Raw genomic sequence first — 16142 nt, 5'->3', positions numbered from 1 at the left:
GCGTATTTTTGAGATAGCTCGGAATGGGTTACTGCTTTTTGTTATCATTCAAAAGATGAATCGTTAACCCACTCGTTTCTGGTGCGGAACAAACGTTGCCTCATTACTCATTACTATTCCGTGTTCTGTTGATAGTTTTCGCCAACCATTGTTCCCTCACCTCCGCAGAATGATTGAGCCCGCTTGTAAGTATTTTAACGTGGTCCTATAGTCCTAAATAAATGAGCCATATTTTTTACAATTAGACTGTCACAATGCTTATACTTTCGTGGCATGTGATTCAAGTACACCGGTTGTTCAGGATAACCTGGGTTTTAACACAGAGTTGCAATGTAGAGTTTCTCCCGTATTTATTCGATAGTTGAAGACTGACCAAGGGTTTGTTAAATTCCAGCACCATCCTCAGGTCGGGCAAAGCGGCAGAAGATTGATAAAAAGGGCCGCATTTCAGCCTTGGAAAAACTGAAACAGTTGAAAGGAAGCAAGAATAAGTACGAAATAGACGCTGTGGATAATGTCTATGAAGAAGTAGATGAGCAGGAGTACAGTAAAAGAGTTTTACGACGACAAGATGACGACTGGATTGTCGATGATGGTGACATGATAAACTAAGTCTCTTTCACTCCTGATTTAAAAATTGTTCAATCAACGCGATGTGGTTTTATCTATCTCTTACAGATGGGAGTGGTTATGTTGAGGATGGTAGAGACATATTTGACGATGATTTGGATAGCGCAAGCATACAACATCCCCCAAAAATAAAAAAATCGGGACCACGGAAGGATAAATCCAGGGTCAAAGACCAAGGGAACATAAGTAGCATGCTCATGGGTATGTCAGCAAAGAAGGACAGTGAATATAAGCTTGACGACGATGATATGCTAAAAGATCTTATAGCCGAACTAAGAGATGCAAAACCAGAAGCCCAGACTCAGAAGATACGCCAATCTAACAAATTCTTAGTTGCACCTAAAGCTAACTTACCGTGAGTTAAACTGATGCCGATATAGGTATCCATATGAATTTTTGTGTACTTTCGATGTGTTCATATTTTCCATTGACCATTAGGTACACCCAAACAAAACCAGAAACATCTAAAACATCTAAGTTTCTCATCAATGACGCTGCTGGAAGTCAACAAATAGACAACAGCAGTGACGATGAAGAATTATTTCAGCAAGAGAGAAACATCGAGAAGAAAGGCAATATAAAACAATCTGTAACAGAAGAAAAACTTGTACAAGCAACTACCAGTGCTACCCAAGACATCGACGACACTAGTGATACCGAAACAGTAACTCATAGCGAACAGAGTAAGCTACCAGTTGACAAACCTGCAGTACACGATACCATTGAACAGACCATGGGCGGTACTGAGAAAGATATCAGCCACAGCATCAAAGATGTAAGTTGACTACACTGGCTTCAGCCATGGTTTCTATCTTGTGTAATTCTTTATTGTTCATGAGTCTCGTTAGTCGATATGCATTACTATAAATTATAGAACTGTGAAATAATCCACATTCTAGCTTTCATATTTTGACATTGAGGACTCAAAGGAAACCAAAGCATCCGAACAAATTGTAGAAGATTTCGAAATGTTAAATGAGGTGTGGGATGATGCATTTGGTGAGCAAATAGCCGAAGTTGAGGTATCGGTCGATAAAGGAAATTTACCACTGCACACAAACGAGAAAGGTGAAAAGGTGTTTAGATTCTACTATTGGGACGCGTTTGAAGATCCCTACAAGCAGCCTGGAATTGTTTACTTGTTTGGAAAAGTCTTTGTCGATTCAGCCAATGCTTTTGTCTCTTGCTGCGTCAGAATAACAAACGTTGACAGAAGAATCTATCTTTTTCCAAGGAAATATGTAAGTTATGGTCTGATAGAAAAGAATAACACCACCTCGTTTTTCGTGTGATTCGACGCGCTCAATCGTAAAATTTCAGGTCAAACCTAAAGATGGTGACTCGGAGTCAGAACCGAAGTTGACCTCAATGATGGACGTTTACAAGGAATTCAACGAGCATGCCAATGCAATTGGTATCAAGAGTTTTCGCTCTCGTACAGTTACGAAAAGTTATGCATTCGATGTTAAGGATGTGCCCAAGACGTCCGAGTATATGGAAGTCAGATATCCAGCCGAAGATCGAGCGATATCAGCTAACTATAGCGGCGCTGCGATTGAACATGTTTTCGGCACATCTGACAATGCTTTAGAGTTGCTTCTTATAGAACAAAGAATCAAAGGACCGTGCTGGCTGGATGTAAGATGTGCGATCGTGGCCAAAAATCCTGTTAGTTGGTGTAAGATTGAGGTAAATCAAAACGCTCGTAACCGCTTTAAACAGGAAATACTGTACCGATGACCATTGTATCATCTGTTATCATTGTCATTCCCTTCCAGATAGATTGCGTAAAGTGTGATTACATATCATTGACATTGAATGCACACGGCACACCACCACCTCCTTTAGTGGTGGCAACTATAAACGTACAAACAACTTTCAATACAAAATCACACCGAAACGAAATTGCGATGATTGGAGTTTTGCTGAATCATAAATATCATATTGATAAGCCTACACCAAAGCTGCCTTTTAACCAACATTTCTGCCGTGAGTCCCTCCTTTTTATACGTAGCTACCAATTGGTACATCTTCTATTCAAACGAATCAATTAATGAGTATACGTTGTGCAGTGGTCACTCGACCGGAAGATGCACCATGGGTCATGGTTTCTAAAGATCTACTGCAGAAAAGTGCTCAGACAGAGATAATATATTGCGACAATGAGAGAAGCCTGCTGGAAAAGCTATTGCATAGACTGGTTACGTGTGATCCTGACTTGTTGGTCGGCTATGACACCAAGTTCCAGTTTGACGTTATGCTGCATAGAATGTTCAATTTAAGGGTCTCAAACTGGAGCAGAGTAGGAAGACTGAGAAGGAGTCTGCCTCCTGTTTTCAAGGTAGGGGACATCTCATAAGTGTCGGGTGAATCGTTGTAACAAATTTTTGCCTTAATTTTCCATGGATTCCCCTGCTGTTTGTTGACCTAAAAAACGGAGTAATTTTCTTTTAAAGGGTCAAGTCCTATTGGGTCAAGTAATGAGTGGTCGTCTTCTTTGCGATATTCAAACCTCTGCTAAGGAATTGAACTTGAAAGTCAGAAGTTACGATTTGCCAACACTGTGTACAAACGTAAGTATATCGAATGTAAAAAGTTGTCAACTCTTCAAAATCACGATTCAAATCTCTGGGGTCAGGTTCTGAAGAAAAACGAGGGAGAGTGCAAAGAAGTGAAACCCGAAGAGACTATCAAATACTACGCAAGTCTTGAGAAACTCGTTACACTTGTGCAACTGATCATGAAAGGTGCATCAGACATTGTCACGATAATGTTGGAACTAAACGTCATGCCTCTGGCACTACAAATCACATGTCTCGCTGGTACGCATAAATGAGAAGAGCACCAACTACTAGCAAACATACATTCGTGAATATTTCATTAAGTAATAAGTTTCGATATCCTTTTGTACAGGAAATGTCCTTTCGAGAACTCTCACGGCTGGTCGAGCGGAAAGAAACGAGTTTCTTTTATTGCATGCCTTTTATGAAAAGGGTTACATTGCACCGGATAAACGCGCGAAAACGAACAAATCAACCGCGAAAGAAGGTAAAGGAATACCGTCGGAGAACGGATTCTTAGTGAGAACGTATCTATCCGTAAACAGGAATAACGGACTGACGATGAGTACGTTCTTTATCAAAGTAACGTTTGCTTCTAGATGGAAGTGATGGTAAAAAAAAGGCAGCCTATACAGGTGGCTTAGTTTTGGAACCTAAAAAAGGGTTCTACGATACATTGATTTTGCTAATGGACTTCAATTCGCTCTACCCTAGTATTATTCAAGAATATAACATATGCTTTACCACTATTGCCGGAGCTGCACACAGTGACGATACGGTAAGGGGGTTCGGATATCTATGGCATTAGATTATTGATGACCTAAATGTTTGTCAATTATTATTAATTTTAGGATCCCAGCGTTCCAGAAACAAGCCTTGAGCCTGGCATCATACCAACGGAAATCAAAAAACTGGTCGAGAGTCGTGTCCAAGTGAAAAACCTAATGAAGACACCCAACATTTCTCCCGAATTAAAATTGCAATATAATACGAGACAATTGGCTCTGAAACTCACCGCTAATTCTATGTACGGTTGCTTGGGGGCTACGTATTCTCGATTCTATGCCAAGAGACTGGCTGCCTTAGTTACAGGTACATGGTTATTAAATTGTCATGCTTGTATTACCGGAAATTTCATTTCCGGGCTTGTTACCGTTAATTTATTTATTGATAATTCTGCGGTTCCTGTCGCGACCATTTTAGCGAAGGGGCGAGAAATTTTGGTGAACACGAAAAATTTGGTAGAGAGTCTAGGTTACCAAGTGATTTACGGAGACACCGATTCCATTATGATCAACACCAATACTTTGGATTACGAACAGGCATTCGCGATTGGTAAAAAAGTGAGTGAGGCTAACTGGAATCACGAGATCGTATACTCGTAGATACTTGCAACACTAACGCAAATTAACTCTCGCTTCGGATCTTTATAGATCAGACAACAAATCAACAAGTTATACCAAAGAGTTGAGCTGGATATCGACGGCGTGTTCAGGTACCTCTTATTACAGCAAAAAAAAAAGTACGCCGCCGTCGTAATGAATAAGTTATCCAATGGCAAATTCGAAATGACTCAGGAGCTCAAGGGTCTCGACATAGTGAGAAGAGACTGGTGTCAATTGGCGTGCGAACTTGGAAGGTGAGATCTTCATCTGCGATATTCCATTAGTTTTGCAAGACCTTTTATCGGACAGTGAGTGACGAAATGAGAGAAAATGAAAAAAATACACATCACCTACAGCAACGTCACTTTTCAGAAATGTGTTAACACAAGTGTTCTGTGATCAGCCGTTCGAAACAAGGCTAGAAAACATTTATAAACTCTTGCAAACTGTTTCAAAAACGCTAAAAGAGGGAAATGTGCCACTTTCCGCGCTGGTTATAACAAAACAGTTGTCAAAGGATCCGGAAAAGTACTCGGACACAATGCCTATTCATGTCAAGGTTGCCCTGCAGCTGAACCAGAGGGGTGGACGTAAGTGGAAAACTGGTGACATAGTGCCGTACATAATCTGCGAGGTAATTCACTCGACTCAAAGGAGCGCTTTGCCTAACAGCGAATGATTTTTGGGGCATCAATATTAATTAGTGTATTTTATTTTGTAGGATGGGACTAGCAAGTCTGCATCGGATAGGGCCTATCACGTAGACGAGTTGAAGAATAGCGAGACTTTGAAAGTAGATGCAAACTACTATTTGCAGAGTCAACTTTTTCCGGTGATCATACGACTGTGCGAACCAATCGAAGGCATAGACAATGTCTTGATTGCGCAACATCTAGGTCCATGTCAAGTTTGATTCGAGTCGCTGTTTACCAACGGTTCGTTGGTGTGCTCTATGAGTTGTCAAAAATTGCCTTATATTTGTAGGGTTGCCGGAAAAGTATAAATCCAACCAGTACAACAAGTCCGAAGATGATTCACCAGCGATAGATGCGAGGAAGTTTAAATATTGTACTCCTCTGAAGTTTCTATGCCTGAACCAAACGTGTCGAACGCCGATAACCATGGACGGAGCTTTCACTAGAACGGTAAACCTGATTATTTTTCATCAAACATATCCGTCGATGAACTTGACCTTATGGTTTGCAGCCTGCCGGAATAGTACCAATGTTATCTAGGTGTCCAAATATTGATTGTAATATGGCTCCTTGGCAATACTGGCAAGCTATTCAGAATCGATTGCAGTTAGCCATCAGGGAAGCTATCCAAACATATTACGAGGGTTGGATGGAGTGCGAGGATCCAGCATGTTCCAACAGAATCCGAAGAGTCCCCCAGCAGTTCTTCGGAGGACATCCAGTGTGCAGTTTGTGTCAAAAGTGCATCATGTTCAGAACAGTGAGTCCCCGACCTTCTTCTATAATTAAGAATTTAGAAGTCTGATCGTTAGGGCAAATGTTAAGTTTTCACGTTTAGCGGAGCGAAACTCATCCACTTGGACGTAATTCTTATTACAGTACACGGAAACGCAACTATACAATCAGATGAGCTATTACCTTTACATTTTCGATTTAAATCAACCGAAGTACGAAAGTAAGTTTATGTTTAATACGTTTACTTGGGTCAATATTGTTAAGAAAGCTTTGATTTACGAACGTTGTCTCAAAACCTGAATTCTGAAAATGATTGTCTTATTTTCAGATCTAGTCTCACAACTTTCAGCCGATGTGAGGCACGCCTACAATACATTGAAGGAATTTGTCGAAAAGCAACTTCAAAGCAGTGCATATGCGAACGTTGATTTGACACGGGTATTTTCGTACCTCGATTCCAACTGGACAAAGACAAAAGTGTTACAAGATCAGAGAAGGTTGGCGCATATATTGTTCTCTGATGAACCTCCAAGTCCAATTCGTTGTACAACCTTGGATTTCACTTCCGAGTTTCTCGACGGTCAGGAAGACGTGGATCTTTCCGACTGATTATTAATCGTGACTCTGTAGAAATGGAATGTTTCAATTTTGTTTTCATCTCATTACGGTAACCGAAGCACTGTTTTGGAATCTGACGATCGCTGATTATTGAAATCGAATACTAGTATGGAACCAGTTTCGGTTTATCGCTGATTTACAGAGTGTCGAAGATGTGATTCGAAGTAATATTTATTGTAGAAACATATTTTTTAAATAGAAATCGCCTTCTAAACGTATAACTAGCATAGTTGTCTATAATTTTGTAAGTGAAGATATTTTGAATGAACTAGAATTTATATTTTCAATACGAACTAACCTTGGCTCATTTGAATTCCCAGTTGCGTTAATAATTATGGTTCCTTTAGTTTTCCCAATATTGTCGGGAATCCAGCGCTACAGCCACAGAAAACGGATGTTACCATGTCATCTATGTCAATGCCTTTATTGATCACTTTTCAACGGAACTGACGATATGAATTATTACATATTTATATTTTCGTTCGAATCTCTGCGACAATTTTTGTTCAGAAACAAAGTTTACATAATGCATACGATAGAAGTAGATGGAAAAATTACGAAACGGTGGTGCACTTTTGAAGTTAGGTGGTATGAGGTAAAGACATCTCCTCGACAATACGTGAGTAGAAAATGATCGTGACTACGTGAAAGTGTACTAGTCATTTTTTATCTCTAACCTATTACAACGATTCAAAAAGCTATAAAATTTTCAGCTCGGTGAAAATTCTAAGAAAAACTAGACAATAATTCGGCTCCAAGGTAAAAAGGCTTGTGGTAAATCTCAAAATAAAAATCGCTCGATTTAAAACAACCAAGGTGAGATATCATTATATATACTTACAATTTACACATTACCTATTATGCAGAACAGATACCGATGAATATATCGTTGCTGGTAAACCGATACGTCAAGAGCCTCGGGAAGAGGAGTCATCATGTAACGTTGAGTTACAGAAGTTTAGAAATGGGAAAATTTCGTCTCTTTCGATTACTCAACGAGTCTTCGGTAAACCATTTTATAGTAGACCTACCTGTGTTGAATGATGTCACTATTGCCAGCATTAGTTATGTTGTAAAAATTGTACGGTAAGTTTGGTGGCAGAAAATTTTGCAGGGCTGTAGGAACCGCATTGTACAGCATTGTATTTCTATCCCTGAATGCAGTCTCCTGTACCGTGACTGGGACCTGAGTCTGGAAATTCTGTATCACTGTTGAAGGAAGAGTTTGCGCAATCGGTTCCGCTTCCGAGACATTAGGGGTGGTTTGTATCACCTAAACACAGGATTGAATTTTTAGACGATTCGTGCAATCTTCGGTTGGACACAAATGTTTATTTTCCTCACCTGTACAGAACTCGGTACTCCGTGTTGAGCGGTGTTTATTTCATCATCGTGTAAATCATTTTGTTGCCGTTGCTGTATTTGCTGGGGTTGTTGCAAGTGTTTGGTGTGCGACGTGTTTATCCCGTGTCTTCGTTTCATGTGTTTGTTGTAATTTGGCCAATTCGTAAAATGGTGTTGGCACTCAATGCAACTGTAAGGACGTTCCCCTGTGTGCTGGCGCCTGTGTGTCTGCAGAGATATCGATCCAACCGATTATGATGTACCCCAAGTTTTATAGCGTAGACTCAGGTACTAAGTGGAAGGAAAAACTAACCGTCAATATTCCTTTGAATCTAAAACATTTTCCACAAAATTCGCAAGTAAACGGCATTGCCCCGGTATGAATTCTGTGATGTTCTCTCAGTGTTCCTTTTTCTCTGAATGTGCGCCCGCAGACCGCGCATTGGTGAGGCTTTGCACCTGTATGAACAGTTTCGTGCTTTTTCAGTTGTAGTGGTGTCTTGAACCTGTCCAACATTAGCACAACAACATTGGGATGAAGTGACTTTTATTTTTATTCTCTCACAATAATGCTATATTCTGGTTTGATAGGTCAACTCACGCTTTCGGGCAGAGTGAACAATTATATGGCTTGTCAGCGGAGTGAGTCAGAAAATGTGCTTCCAAGTTTCCCTTTTGTATAAAACTTTTTCCACACTGATCGCAAGTAAAATTTCTAACTCCAGAATGAATGCGTTTGTGCGTGACCAAGTTTGGTTTTGTTGAAAATCTGTAACGGTATAAATGATATGAATTGTGGAAATTGAACACTAAACACGTTATGTACTTTCTCCTCTTCAACTACTCACAAAACCGATACATTCCTCACCTTTTATCGCACTGATCGCACTGATATCTGTTTTTCATTGTATCAGGCAAATGACATCGACTGTGTATGTAGAGAGCACTCTGCTGTCTGAAGGTTTTTCCACAGGTTTGACAGACATGAGGACGTTCCTCGCTATGAATGGCTTTGTGCGATTCTAAAACCTTTTTGTGAACAAAAGACTTACCACAATCTTCGCAACTGAAACATGTCACATTAATATAATTATTACAAATAAATGTGTAAACAAGGGCTGACTGTACGACAAATTCCTGATTGCAGAATTCACCTGAACTTTGACTTGTTTTTGTGCCTTTTGACGTGAGTGAGAAACCCGTAATATTTTTCATAGACTTTGCAGCACTGCACACACATGAACCTTGCCTTCTGATTATGAACAGTTTCGTGGTGTTTCTCTAGTGCCTCAAGACTTGGAAGCTTATCGTTGCAATCCGTGCACAGCCAAGGGTATCTATCCAATCCCTCACCTCTTTTCCGGCCAGGCTTTGAGGGCTCCGCTGCCTCAGCTTCTATCATTTCCATGTCAGAGTCGGTGCCTTGACAACACATATGGGAAATAAACAAATGCAAGAACAATCCTACAATAGTCTAAGCTCTGAAACTGCATAGCATCATGTAACAATGGAGAGTCCTACCGGTCATGTAATTATCGGGTATCTTAATATTGACTTTTGTATCAATATCATTACACTCGTAATCTAAATCAGAGACATGTCCCAGTTCAAAATCACGCGCTTTTCGCATAGGCGTTCTGCGCTTCAGTCTTTTTCCAGTCTGTTCTCGCGAGTTATTTTGAACCTGTGGTTTACATCTTCGCTGTTCAACCAAATCTTCAATCTCCTCGGGTTCATATTGTTCATTCCTATTCTCAATCTTGGTGTCATTTTCATTTTCATTTTCATTTTCACCAAGGTTATTTTGTTCACTATTAAAATAGCCAACATTGTCCATGGAGTCGTTTATATAACTCTCAGACAAATGACACTCAATTATCCCATCTCCTGGGATTTCTTCTTCTTTTGGAAAACCTATAGCTTTCTTATCATAATCCAAATCCACGTGTAATATCTGCGGTTCTGGCTTTTCTTCAGCTAGTAGCTGCCTGAGTGAGTTTTGAGCCAGGTTGGTTTTCTCAAAGAAATCGTTAGACTGATCTAACCGAATGCAGCAGTCTATGCACACAGATAACGGTAAATCATCCGTCATCAGGACCTATTGAAAACAGAAACAATAAACTAAGAGAAAAAAGGAAAACAGGCCTTTCAAAATTTCCTCGATGAAATACAGTCGAGTTTTATGATCTTTGCTACGCACACACAGGACATCCTGTGCAAACATCCAACCAAGGTGAGCATGTATTGAAATAGAAACTGGAATAGAAACTGTTATTGAGGAAGTCAAGAACAAATGGGATAAAGAAATATGCATTCCAATGAAAAAGCGTACCTTTATTTGAAGACACTTTTTAATCTTCGATTCGATTTCCAATTTCTGACCTTCAGCGTCGTAGATCCCTATGAAGTTTTCCTTGGTCTCGGCACAGAGTCGGCACAGGTGGGGCTCGGACATTGTTGCTAGGAATTAGGGGAAACTAGAAACCAACACTTGAAATTATCCCGCAACGACAAGCGACCGTCAAACGGCACTACGTAACGCACAATATGTTATTGTAAACAAAACACGATGGCCGGGGACGCCGCCGACAGAAGGGCGGACATTTTGCTTCGTGAATGTATTATTTTGTTCAACAATAGCTCCATCATTGCAGCGAATACGATCAATAATTAGTCAGCCGACGTTTACAGCGAGAGGGATTTGATGTTTAGATTGATTTAGACGATCCATATTCTTTATTCGACTACTTTCAACACTCCGGGGACAGATTATTTTCAGGTGCGCTGCTGTATCAACGCTTTTCTGCCGATTTATTTATTAACAAATTAGGCTGCCATCAACGGCCACCAGGGTGCTAGTTTCGAATTTGAATCGATGGCGCCAACTGACATTGAATCGCTCGGTCGTTGACTGAAACAAATCCTCGGTCAACTGGTCTGACAACGAACCTTACCAACGTATTCAAACGTGCTGAATAAATAAGACTTGAGACAGTTTGAGGTACTGATTTACTTTTGATAAAGGTAATTTTTATATTTTCATCAGTTAATCGAGCCATAATTATAACGATGCATGACGATGCTGATAACCTGTATTCGTATGATACAGTACAAATCCAGTCAACGCGGTGAACTTGTCACACCCTCATGATTTCAATCAACGGTCAAAGGAATCACCGGGTGCAATTTAATTTTTTTTCTCTTTGAAACGGATGAATCGAAAGTACGTGTTTGAAACAGCGATTGACGATGGCCTTGGCTCTCTTTTCACCAGGCGGTACGAGCACATTGTGCCCATAGCAGATACCCGGGCGAGCATACGTGACCCGCTTCGAAGCGGTAAATATTTTGAACTTGAACATATACTGCCGTTCGACGACTCTCGATTCATGACGAAGATTTGAGGCTGAACTTCCTGGTGCGCTGAAAGACAAGTTCAGGTACGTACATTTTCACTCAATTCTGCATGGTACGTACATCCCAGCCATTTTCGCGTCCATTATAAATTAATTTTCATCACCTACAATCGCTATAATTATATAGATGTAGTCCGCGGTGCAACGGAGAAATGGGACGAATCAGAAGTAACAAGGTCGGACAAGTGTCAATATAAATATTCTTACCATAGATGACGTATGTATCACACTACATACATACATAAGTATACAAAATTCTACAAACCTACATATTAAAAGTCTAGCTATATACCTATTCGTGCCTGCATACATATGTGTTCTATGTACTATTTAGGTATACATATAGATGTAGCATGCAGGTAGGGATACAATAAGGTATGTATTTATACAGGTATACAAAGCAGGCGTATAGGTATGTCAGGTATGGGCGTAAACGTGAGGAAAGGTGACAAGTATACATAAATTATGTGGGTCTCGTCACTTCGGCCGATGAAAAGATGAGAAAGTTTTTCTCTCGAATTCCATTGCGCAAAATGAAAAATTTTTCGTCCCATCTTTTATATGCATCGCGTTTTCCTCGGGCTATAGCTACGGTATATGTAACTTTTAATTTTTTAAATTCCATTCAAATTCCTTGATTAAATTCTCACCAGGAATTAAATAAATAGCTGATGTGATGAGTTTCGTTTTCAGGTGAAACTTGTTTGCCTTATCAGTACGCAGGTATTATATGCACCCGCTGTTATTCAATCAAACACCGAATACCCGAAGTGTAAGAAAAATTATGACAGAATAAGGAATTATATAGATTTACGTGGAAAATTTTCTTGCCGCTTTTGTCTAAGGTAGATAGGTGTATCGTTCGCGTCATTAACGAACCATTTTGATTTGAACTTCGGCATACGTTTATCCGATGTCCCGGAAGCCCTGGAACATGGTATAAAAATTGTAACGATGGTTATACATGTTATGCACCTGGTTGTACGTGTACAACACCTATATGTTCGTGTCCCAATCATGATCAGCTGATGTCTGTGAAAGTATCAAGCATACACCAATACCTGTAAATCTATATTTGTTAACCGCTAAATTATTACAGAGATATACTTGGGGACCTGTTGACATGGCTTCGAGCATACTCGAACTATTTGCCCCATCGCTGAGTGGTGACTGTTTTGTGGTGGCGGATATCCCGAGGCCCGAAATATTCTCTGGCGGGCTATGAAATCGTTCGTTGTTAATGACATCGAAAATAACAGGCTGGTGGTAAAAGTACTGACCGTGGCGATGGCTACGGGGCCGGCATTGTGTATATATAGGGGTGCCAAAGAAAGCACTTCAGTCTACTGGTGAACGTCCTTAGGTAAGCATCTTCCGGCTTGGACCTTTTACTTTTGTACGTATCCGCTATCGTATATTCCTTTACCTGTACAGTGCACAAGTCATCCAATCTCTCCTTTTTTTGTCCACATTTGGCAAAGTCCAGCGGTCTAGCTGCTTTTTAGTCTTCTAACTCTGCTGGTCGTTCGACGTCACGCTGAAAAGAAAGCTCGGTCGGGATTGAGATATAATATACGATTTTTCGCTCGTCCCTCCGCTTCCCATCTCTACCCGAAATTTGCATAAAGTACCCTATGTCGAACGGTTGTGGATCACGATTTTTCTTCTATTTTTTTGCAGAATAATCAATTATGCTGCGCATAGTTGTGTTGTGCACGGTAGTAGTTGCGGCAGCGGCACAATTTCAACCCCAGGCAGCGGGAAGAATCTTGGAACCCCCGGTTCCTGCACTTTGCGCGCAAAGTAAGTGAGCCGCCGACAAATTTCTACGAAATTTAAGGACTTGGATGAATTAGCGATTCGTATACCAGGTGGATATTACAAAAGTTCAATTTGACGTACACGGGGTGTGACGTTGGAAAGTTTCAACGGTGACATCGATGCGTGGTAATGTCGATACACGGATGGATTGGCGACGTCGGATGAGAAAAGCAATGGCAATTGACGATTTCAGTCACGATCGGTTGCAAGTGAATCAATTGCCTCTCGGTTCCCCATATCGATTTGACCCTGTATTATTCGATCCTACTATGGATACACGACGCGTAGTACATCTACATTAGTATTTGCAGACATCGCGGTAAAGGTACCGCATATATGTATGGACGTATGCCTTTATGCTATCGTTATAAGGTATACCTGGGAGCTGTGCAACAGATATCATTTGCGCTACACGAACGGTTAATAGATATGTAGAGATGGAAGGTTTGCTACCGAGTAAGACGAAGAATTATATCCAGGCTTTAGACTTCGAGGTCAAGAGCGTGCGGCGCGCCGAAGTCGGTAAACAACGAAGAGGTCACGGTGTCCGTGTGCCAATATTCAAATTTCTAATTTCACTCCGGAGAAAATTCTTCAATACTATATCATACGCTGCTCTGAGTCACAGTTTTACGATCTACTGCTAATCGTATCTACAGTTGGCAGCTACGTTGCTTTTGAAAATTCCACGACAACTCTATGAGCCAGCCATGAAAGATTCCGTCATCGCGATTGCGAGTACATGCGATTATGAATATCGTATATTTTCGAATAATATGGAACTAATATAAATTTTCCAAAAAACTCACGAGACGTTGACTTATTGTTCAAAGATCCGCGGTTATATTAGAAAATAAATTTGTGTCGGAATCAGCACTTGTAAATCACAGTAAACACCGCAACAAGTTGTGTACACATGTATTAATGATTTTTGCAGGAGTAATTCACGAACGCTTCAATGGCAAAGGCTACTATTATTCGTGGGCCGATCAGCGAACTAATGGCAAAGAAGTCGACTGGTTGGCTGGCAGAAACTTCTGCAGACAGCGATGCATGGACCTTGTCTCTCTAGAAACTTCACCTGAAAACGAATTCATCAAGAGTCGAATAGTAAAAAGTGAGTTCTTTGGTTCTGAATAACCCATGATGTTTCAAACAACAAAACTCTACAAAGGAATATAGAAACCCTTTATTTATATTTTCCTTCTTCCAGATAATGTCAAATATATTTGGACATCTGGACGGCTCTGCGACTTCAAGGGCTGCGACAGACCGGATCTACAACCCTTGAAAGTCAACGGGTGGTTCTGGACAGCAGAGTTGCAAAAATTGGCGCCAACTATTGACCGTGAACAAAACGACTGGTCTCCGAGCGGCGGGTGAGTCACCTTCTGGTTTAAGACACGTAAATTTTTCGGAAAACCAATATTTATCTTTGCAATAATATTTTCGATGAAACAATTAAATTTTTGACACAGCATCGGCCAACCTCAGCCAGACAACCGTGAAGCTCTCCAAGGCGGGGCCCCTGAAAATTGTTTGGCAGTATTAAATCAATTCTACAACGATGGAGTAAACTGGCACGACGTCGCCTGTCATCACGTCAAGCCCTGGGTGTGCGAGGAGAACGAATCACTCCTGAAATATGTCCGTTTCATCAGCCCCAACCTTCGCGTATAAACGATTTCCAACAAAATGTAAATTTAACAATACGATATCAAATTCACCTCCACAAACGATGTGACTGAATAGTATGTATGTTGGCTATATGTATATTTATTGCATTCATAACTCAGGCAAATCAATCGTTTTTACGTAGAAAATAAATGTAAGATTTGCCAGGAGTATTCGCTATAACGTAGCCGAATTTTCAAATAATCCCTATTCTCACTTAACTAAAATCAACTAATCCAAATATTTCGAATAAAACCACTCTATAAGACTTTTGAAATCGAGTTTTATCACCTCTTATTGCCAATACTAACCAATTCCCTTTGATCAATTCAATGCAATGAATTACAAAATTACGATCTACTTTTTCCCTTCCACCATAATAATATGGTAGCCAAATTTCGTTTTCACTGGTGGATCTGTGTAGACTGGAGAACCAAGACTTGACACCGGCAGCATAAAGGCAGCTTCCTGGAATGGACCGACCATAGAACCGCGGGTCATCCAACCTAGATCCCCCTAATTTAAAATATTATTCAACCGTGATCCATCATCTAACGAAGCCTGATTTTTATACTCACACCAGAGCGTGCTTTGTCTTCGCTGTATGTAGTGGCTACTTCATTGAACTTTTGACCAGCTTTTAGTTTCTCCATTGCCTCTAGTACTTTGGTCTGTTTTTCACAGAGAATATGCCTCACCTGCAACGTAATTCAATCAGTACGTGACAGTATCTTTATACCACATTTCTAGACTATTGTAAATTGATAATCACTTTGACAGCAGTTCCCCCTTTCTTCTCTCCTTTCCCTTTTTGTTCTCCGTCATCGCCGCCCTTTGACTTGCCGGCTTTTACATTACCAGCATTCTTTTTCGGAGGCATCTCAGTTCAGCTCATCCAGAAGCAATCACGCACTTGAATATACTAAAAAAAACTGTATCCGAACAAAACTTTATATATAAATATGTCACAGCATTCTTTTTTCGCCCAGATGTGATTGTGTCAAACCTCATTTAATATTCTGCTTTCTAATGATGTCTTTAGTTTTCGGCATTCACAAGTACGGGCTTAATTACAGAAATTACGAATAATTATTAAAAACAAAACACAGATATCGCCATTAAATAGCGTGCAATAGCTAGGTGGTGCACCAAAGAACGAACATCTTCGCGCATGCGGTTTAGCTGTCAGTTGCTCATGAGTTCAGGTTACAAATTTATAGACGAGGGGAAAATAGTTTGAGTATTGTCTATCGTTGATTTTTT

General features: G+C 40.3%; 4 protein-coding genes and 1 long non-coding RNA gene across 10 annotated transcripts; 3 read left to right on the top strand and 2 right to left on the bottom strand.

The window, feature by feature from the left end:
* The first annotated feature begins 43 nt into the window (after nucleotides 1-43).
* Nucleotides 44-6911, top strand: LOC105683269 (DNA polymerase alpha catalytic subunit). 3 transcript variants are annotated; one of them, XM_012395756.3, is made up of 21 exons: nucleotides 44-185; nucleotides 395-595; nucleotides 679-985; nucleotides 1069-1405; nucleotides 1530-1871; nucleotides 1951-2319; nucleotides 2409-2619; nucleotides 2703-2971; nucleotides 3087-3203; nucleotides 3269-3452; nucleotides 3544-3678; nucleotides 3791-3969; nucleotides 4043-4283; nucleotides 4395-4534; nucleotides 4625-4830; nucleotides 4949-5210; nucleotides 5298-5472; nucleotides 5561-5721; nucleotides 5783-6031; nucleotides 6151-6226; nucleotides 6335-6911. In XM_012395756.3, the coding sequence occupies exons 1-21, from the start codon at nucleotides 170-172 to the stop codon at nucleotides 6613-6615; spliced, it is 4458 nt and encodes a 1485-aa protein (XP_012251179.2). In that variant the 5' UTR covers nucleotides 44-169; the 3' UTR covers nucleotides 6616-6911. The 3 variants fall into 3 exon arrangements, with proteins under 3 accessions (XP_012251179.2, XP_012251178.2, XP_048514066.1); XM_012395755.3 differs by having other exon boundaries at nucleotides 4043-4534; XM_048658109.1 differs by lacking the exons at nucleotides 5561-5721; nucleotides 5783-6031; nucleotides 6151-6226; nucleotides 6335-6911 and having other exon boundaries at nucleotides 4043-4534; nucleotides 4949-5166; nucleotides 5298-5439.
* A 118-nt stretch (nucleotides 6912-7029) lies between these two features.
* Nucleotides 7030-10770, bottom strand: LOC105683271 (zinc finger protein 418-like). 3 transcript variants are annotated; one of them, XM_048658130.1, is made up of 9 exons: nucleotides 10301-10429; nucleotides 10169-10224; nucleotides 9490-10066; nucleotides 9123-9390; nucleotides 8837-9034; nucleotides 8570-8737; nucleotides 8282-8474; nucleotides 7969-8196; nucleotides 7030-7897 (listed from the first exon to the last, which is right to left on the bottom strand). In XM_048658130.1, the coding sequence occupies exons 2-9, from the start codon at nucleotides 10190-10192 to the stop codon at nucleotides 7652-7654; spliced, it is 1902 nt and encodes a 633-aa protein (XP_048514087.1). In that variant the 5' UTR covers nucleotides 10193-10224; nucleotides 10301-10429; the 3' UTR covers nucleotides 7030-7651. The 3 variants fall into 3 exon arrangements, with proteins under 3 accessions (XP_048514087.1, XP_048514086.1, XP_012251182.2); XM_048658129.1 differs by having other exon boundaries at nucleotides 10169-10770; XM_012395759.3 differs by lacking the exon at nucleotides 10169-10224 and having other exon boundaries at nucleotides 10301-10768.
* Nucleotides 10771-10853: 83 nt separating this feature from the next.
* LOC125501711 lies at nucleotides 10854-11653 on the top strand. Its single transcript, XR_007279326.1, has 3 exons — nucleotides 10854-10992; nucleotides 11078-11408; nucleotides 11512-11653. It is a non-coding gene; the product is annotated as an uncharacterized LOC125501711 (long non-coding RNA).
* A 952-nt stretch (nucleotides 11654-12605) lies between these two features.
* LOC105683288 lies at nucleotides 12606-15156 on the top strand. Of its 2 annotated transcripts, none has more exons than XM_012395794.3 (5): nucleotides 12606-12747; nucleotides 13065-13187; nucleotides 14143-14322; nucleotides 14419-14584; nucleotides 14684-15156. In XM_012395794.3, the coding sequence occupies exons 2-5, from the start codon at nucleotides 13076-13078 to the stop codon at nucleotides 14883-14885; spliced, it is 660 nt and encodes a 219-aa protein (XP_012251217.1). In that variant the 5' UTR covers nucleotides 12606-12747; nucleotides 13065-13075; the 3' UTR covers nucleotides 14886-15156. The 2 variants fall into 2 exon arrangements, with proteins under 2 accessions (XP_012251217.1, XP_048514112.1); XM_048658155.1 differs by having other exon boundaries at nucleotides 12724-12780.
* On the bottom strand, nucleotides 15146-16022 carry LOC105683290 (peptidyl-prolyl cis-trans isomerase NIMA-interacting 4). Its single transcript, XM_012395800.3, has 4 exons — nucleotides 15886-16022; nucleotides 15652-15811; nucleotides 15458-15577; nucleotides 15146-15395 (listed from the first exon to the last, which is right to left on the bottom strand). Exons 2-4 carry the CDS (start codon nucleotides 15757-15759, stop codon nucleotides 15237-15239), a joined length of 387 nt encoding a protein of 128 aa, XP_012251223.2. The 5' UTR covers nucleotides 15760-15811; nucleotides 15886-16022; the 3' UTR covers nucleotides 15146-15236.
* Nucleotides 16023-16142: the final 120 nt, after the last annotated feature.

This window comes from Athalia rosae, chromosome 7 (genome assembly GCF_917208135.1).
Source record: "Athalia rosae chromosome 7, iyAthRosa1.1, whole genome shotgun sequence".
Taxonomy (NCBI): Eukaryota; Metazoa; Arthropoda; class Insecta; order Hymenoptera; family Athaliidae; genus Athalia; species Athalia rosae.
The sequence above is the reverse complement of the archived record's forward strand: the minus strand, read 5'-3'. Positions and strand labels throughout refer to the sequence as shown.

Coding starts and splice junctions, on each gene's coding strand:
- LOC105683269 (XM_012395755.3), top strand. Junction 3,970..4,042: donor CTGCACACAGTGACGATACG/GTAAGGGGGTTC, acceptor TATTAATTTTAG/GATCCCAGCGTTCCAGAAAC. Junction 6,032..6,150: donor AGTGCATCATGTTCAGAACA/GTGAGTCCCCGA, acceptor TTCTTATTACAG/TACACGGAAACGCAACTATA.
- LOC105683288 (XM_012395794.3), top strand. CDS start 13,076: ATGCTGCGCATAGTTGTGTTGTGCACGGTAGTAGTTGCGGCAGCGGCA. Junction 13,188..14,142: donor TCCTGCACTTTGCGCGCAAA/GTAAGTGAGCCG, acceptor TGATTTTTGCAG/GAGTAATTCACGAACGCTTC. Junction 14,323..14,418: donor CAAGAGTCGAATAGTAAAAA/GTGAGTTCTTTG, acceptor TCCTTCTTCCAG/ATAATGTCAAATATATTTGG.
- LOC105683290 (XM_012395800.3), bottom strand. CDS start 15,759: ATGCCTCCGAAAAAGAATGCTGGTAATGTAAAAGCCGGCAAGTCAAAG. Junction 15,578..15,651: donor AAGGGGGAACTGCTGTCAAA/GTGATTATCAAT, acceptor ATTACGTTGCAG/GTGAGGCATATTCTCTGTGA. Junction 15,396..15,457: donor AAGACAAAGCACGCTCTGGT/GTGAGTATAAAA, acceptor ATTTTAAATTAG/GGGGATCTAGGTTGGATGAC.
- LOC105683271 (XM_048658129.1), bottom strand. CDS start 10,423: ATGTCCGAGCCCCACCTGTGCCGACTCTGTGCCGAGACCAAGGAAAAC. Junction 9,035..9,122: donor AAAAACAAGTCAAAGTTCAG/GTGAATTCTGCA, acceptor GACATGTTTCAG/TTGCGAAGATTGTGGTAAGT. Junction 8,738..8,836: donor TGCGATCAGTGCGATAAAAG/GTGAGGAATGTA, acceptor ATACCGTTACAG/ATTTTCAACAAAACCAAACT.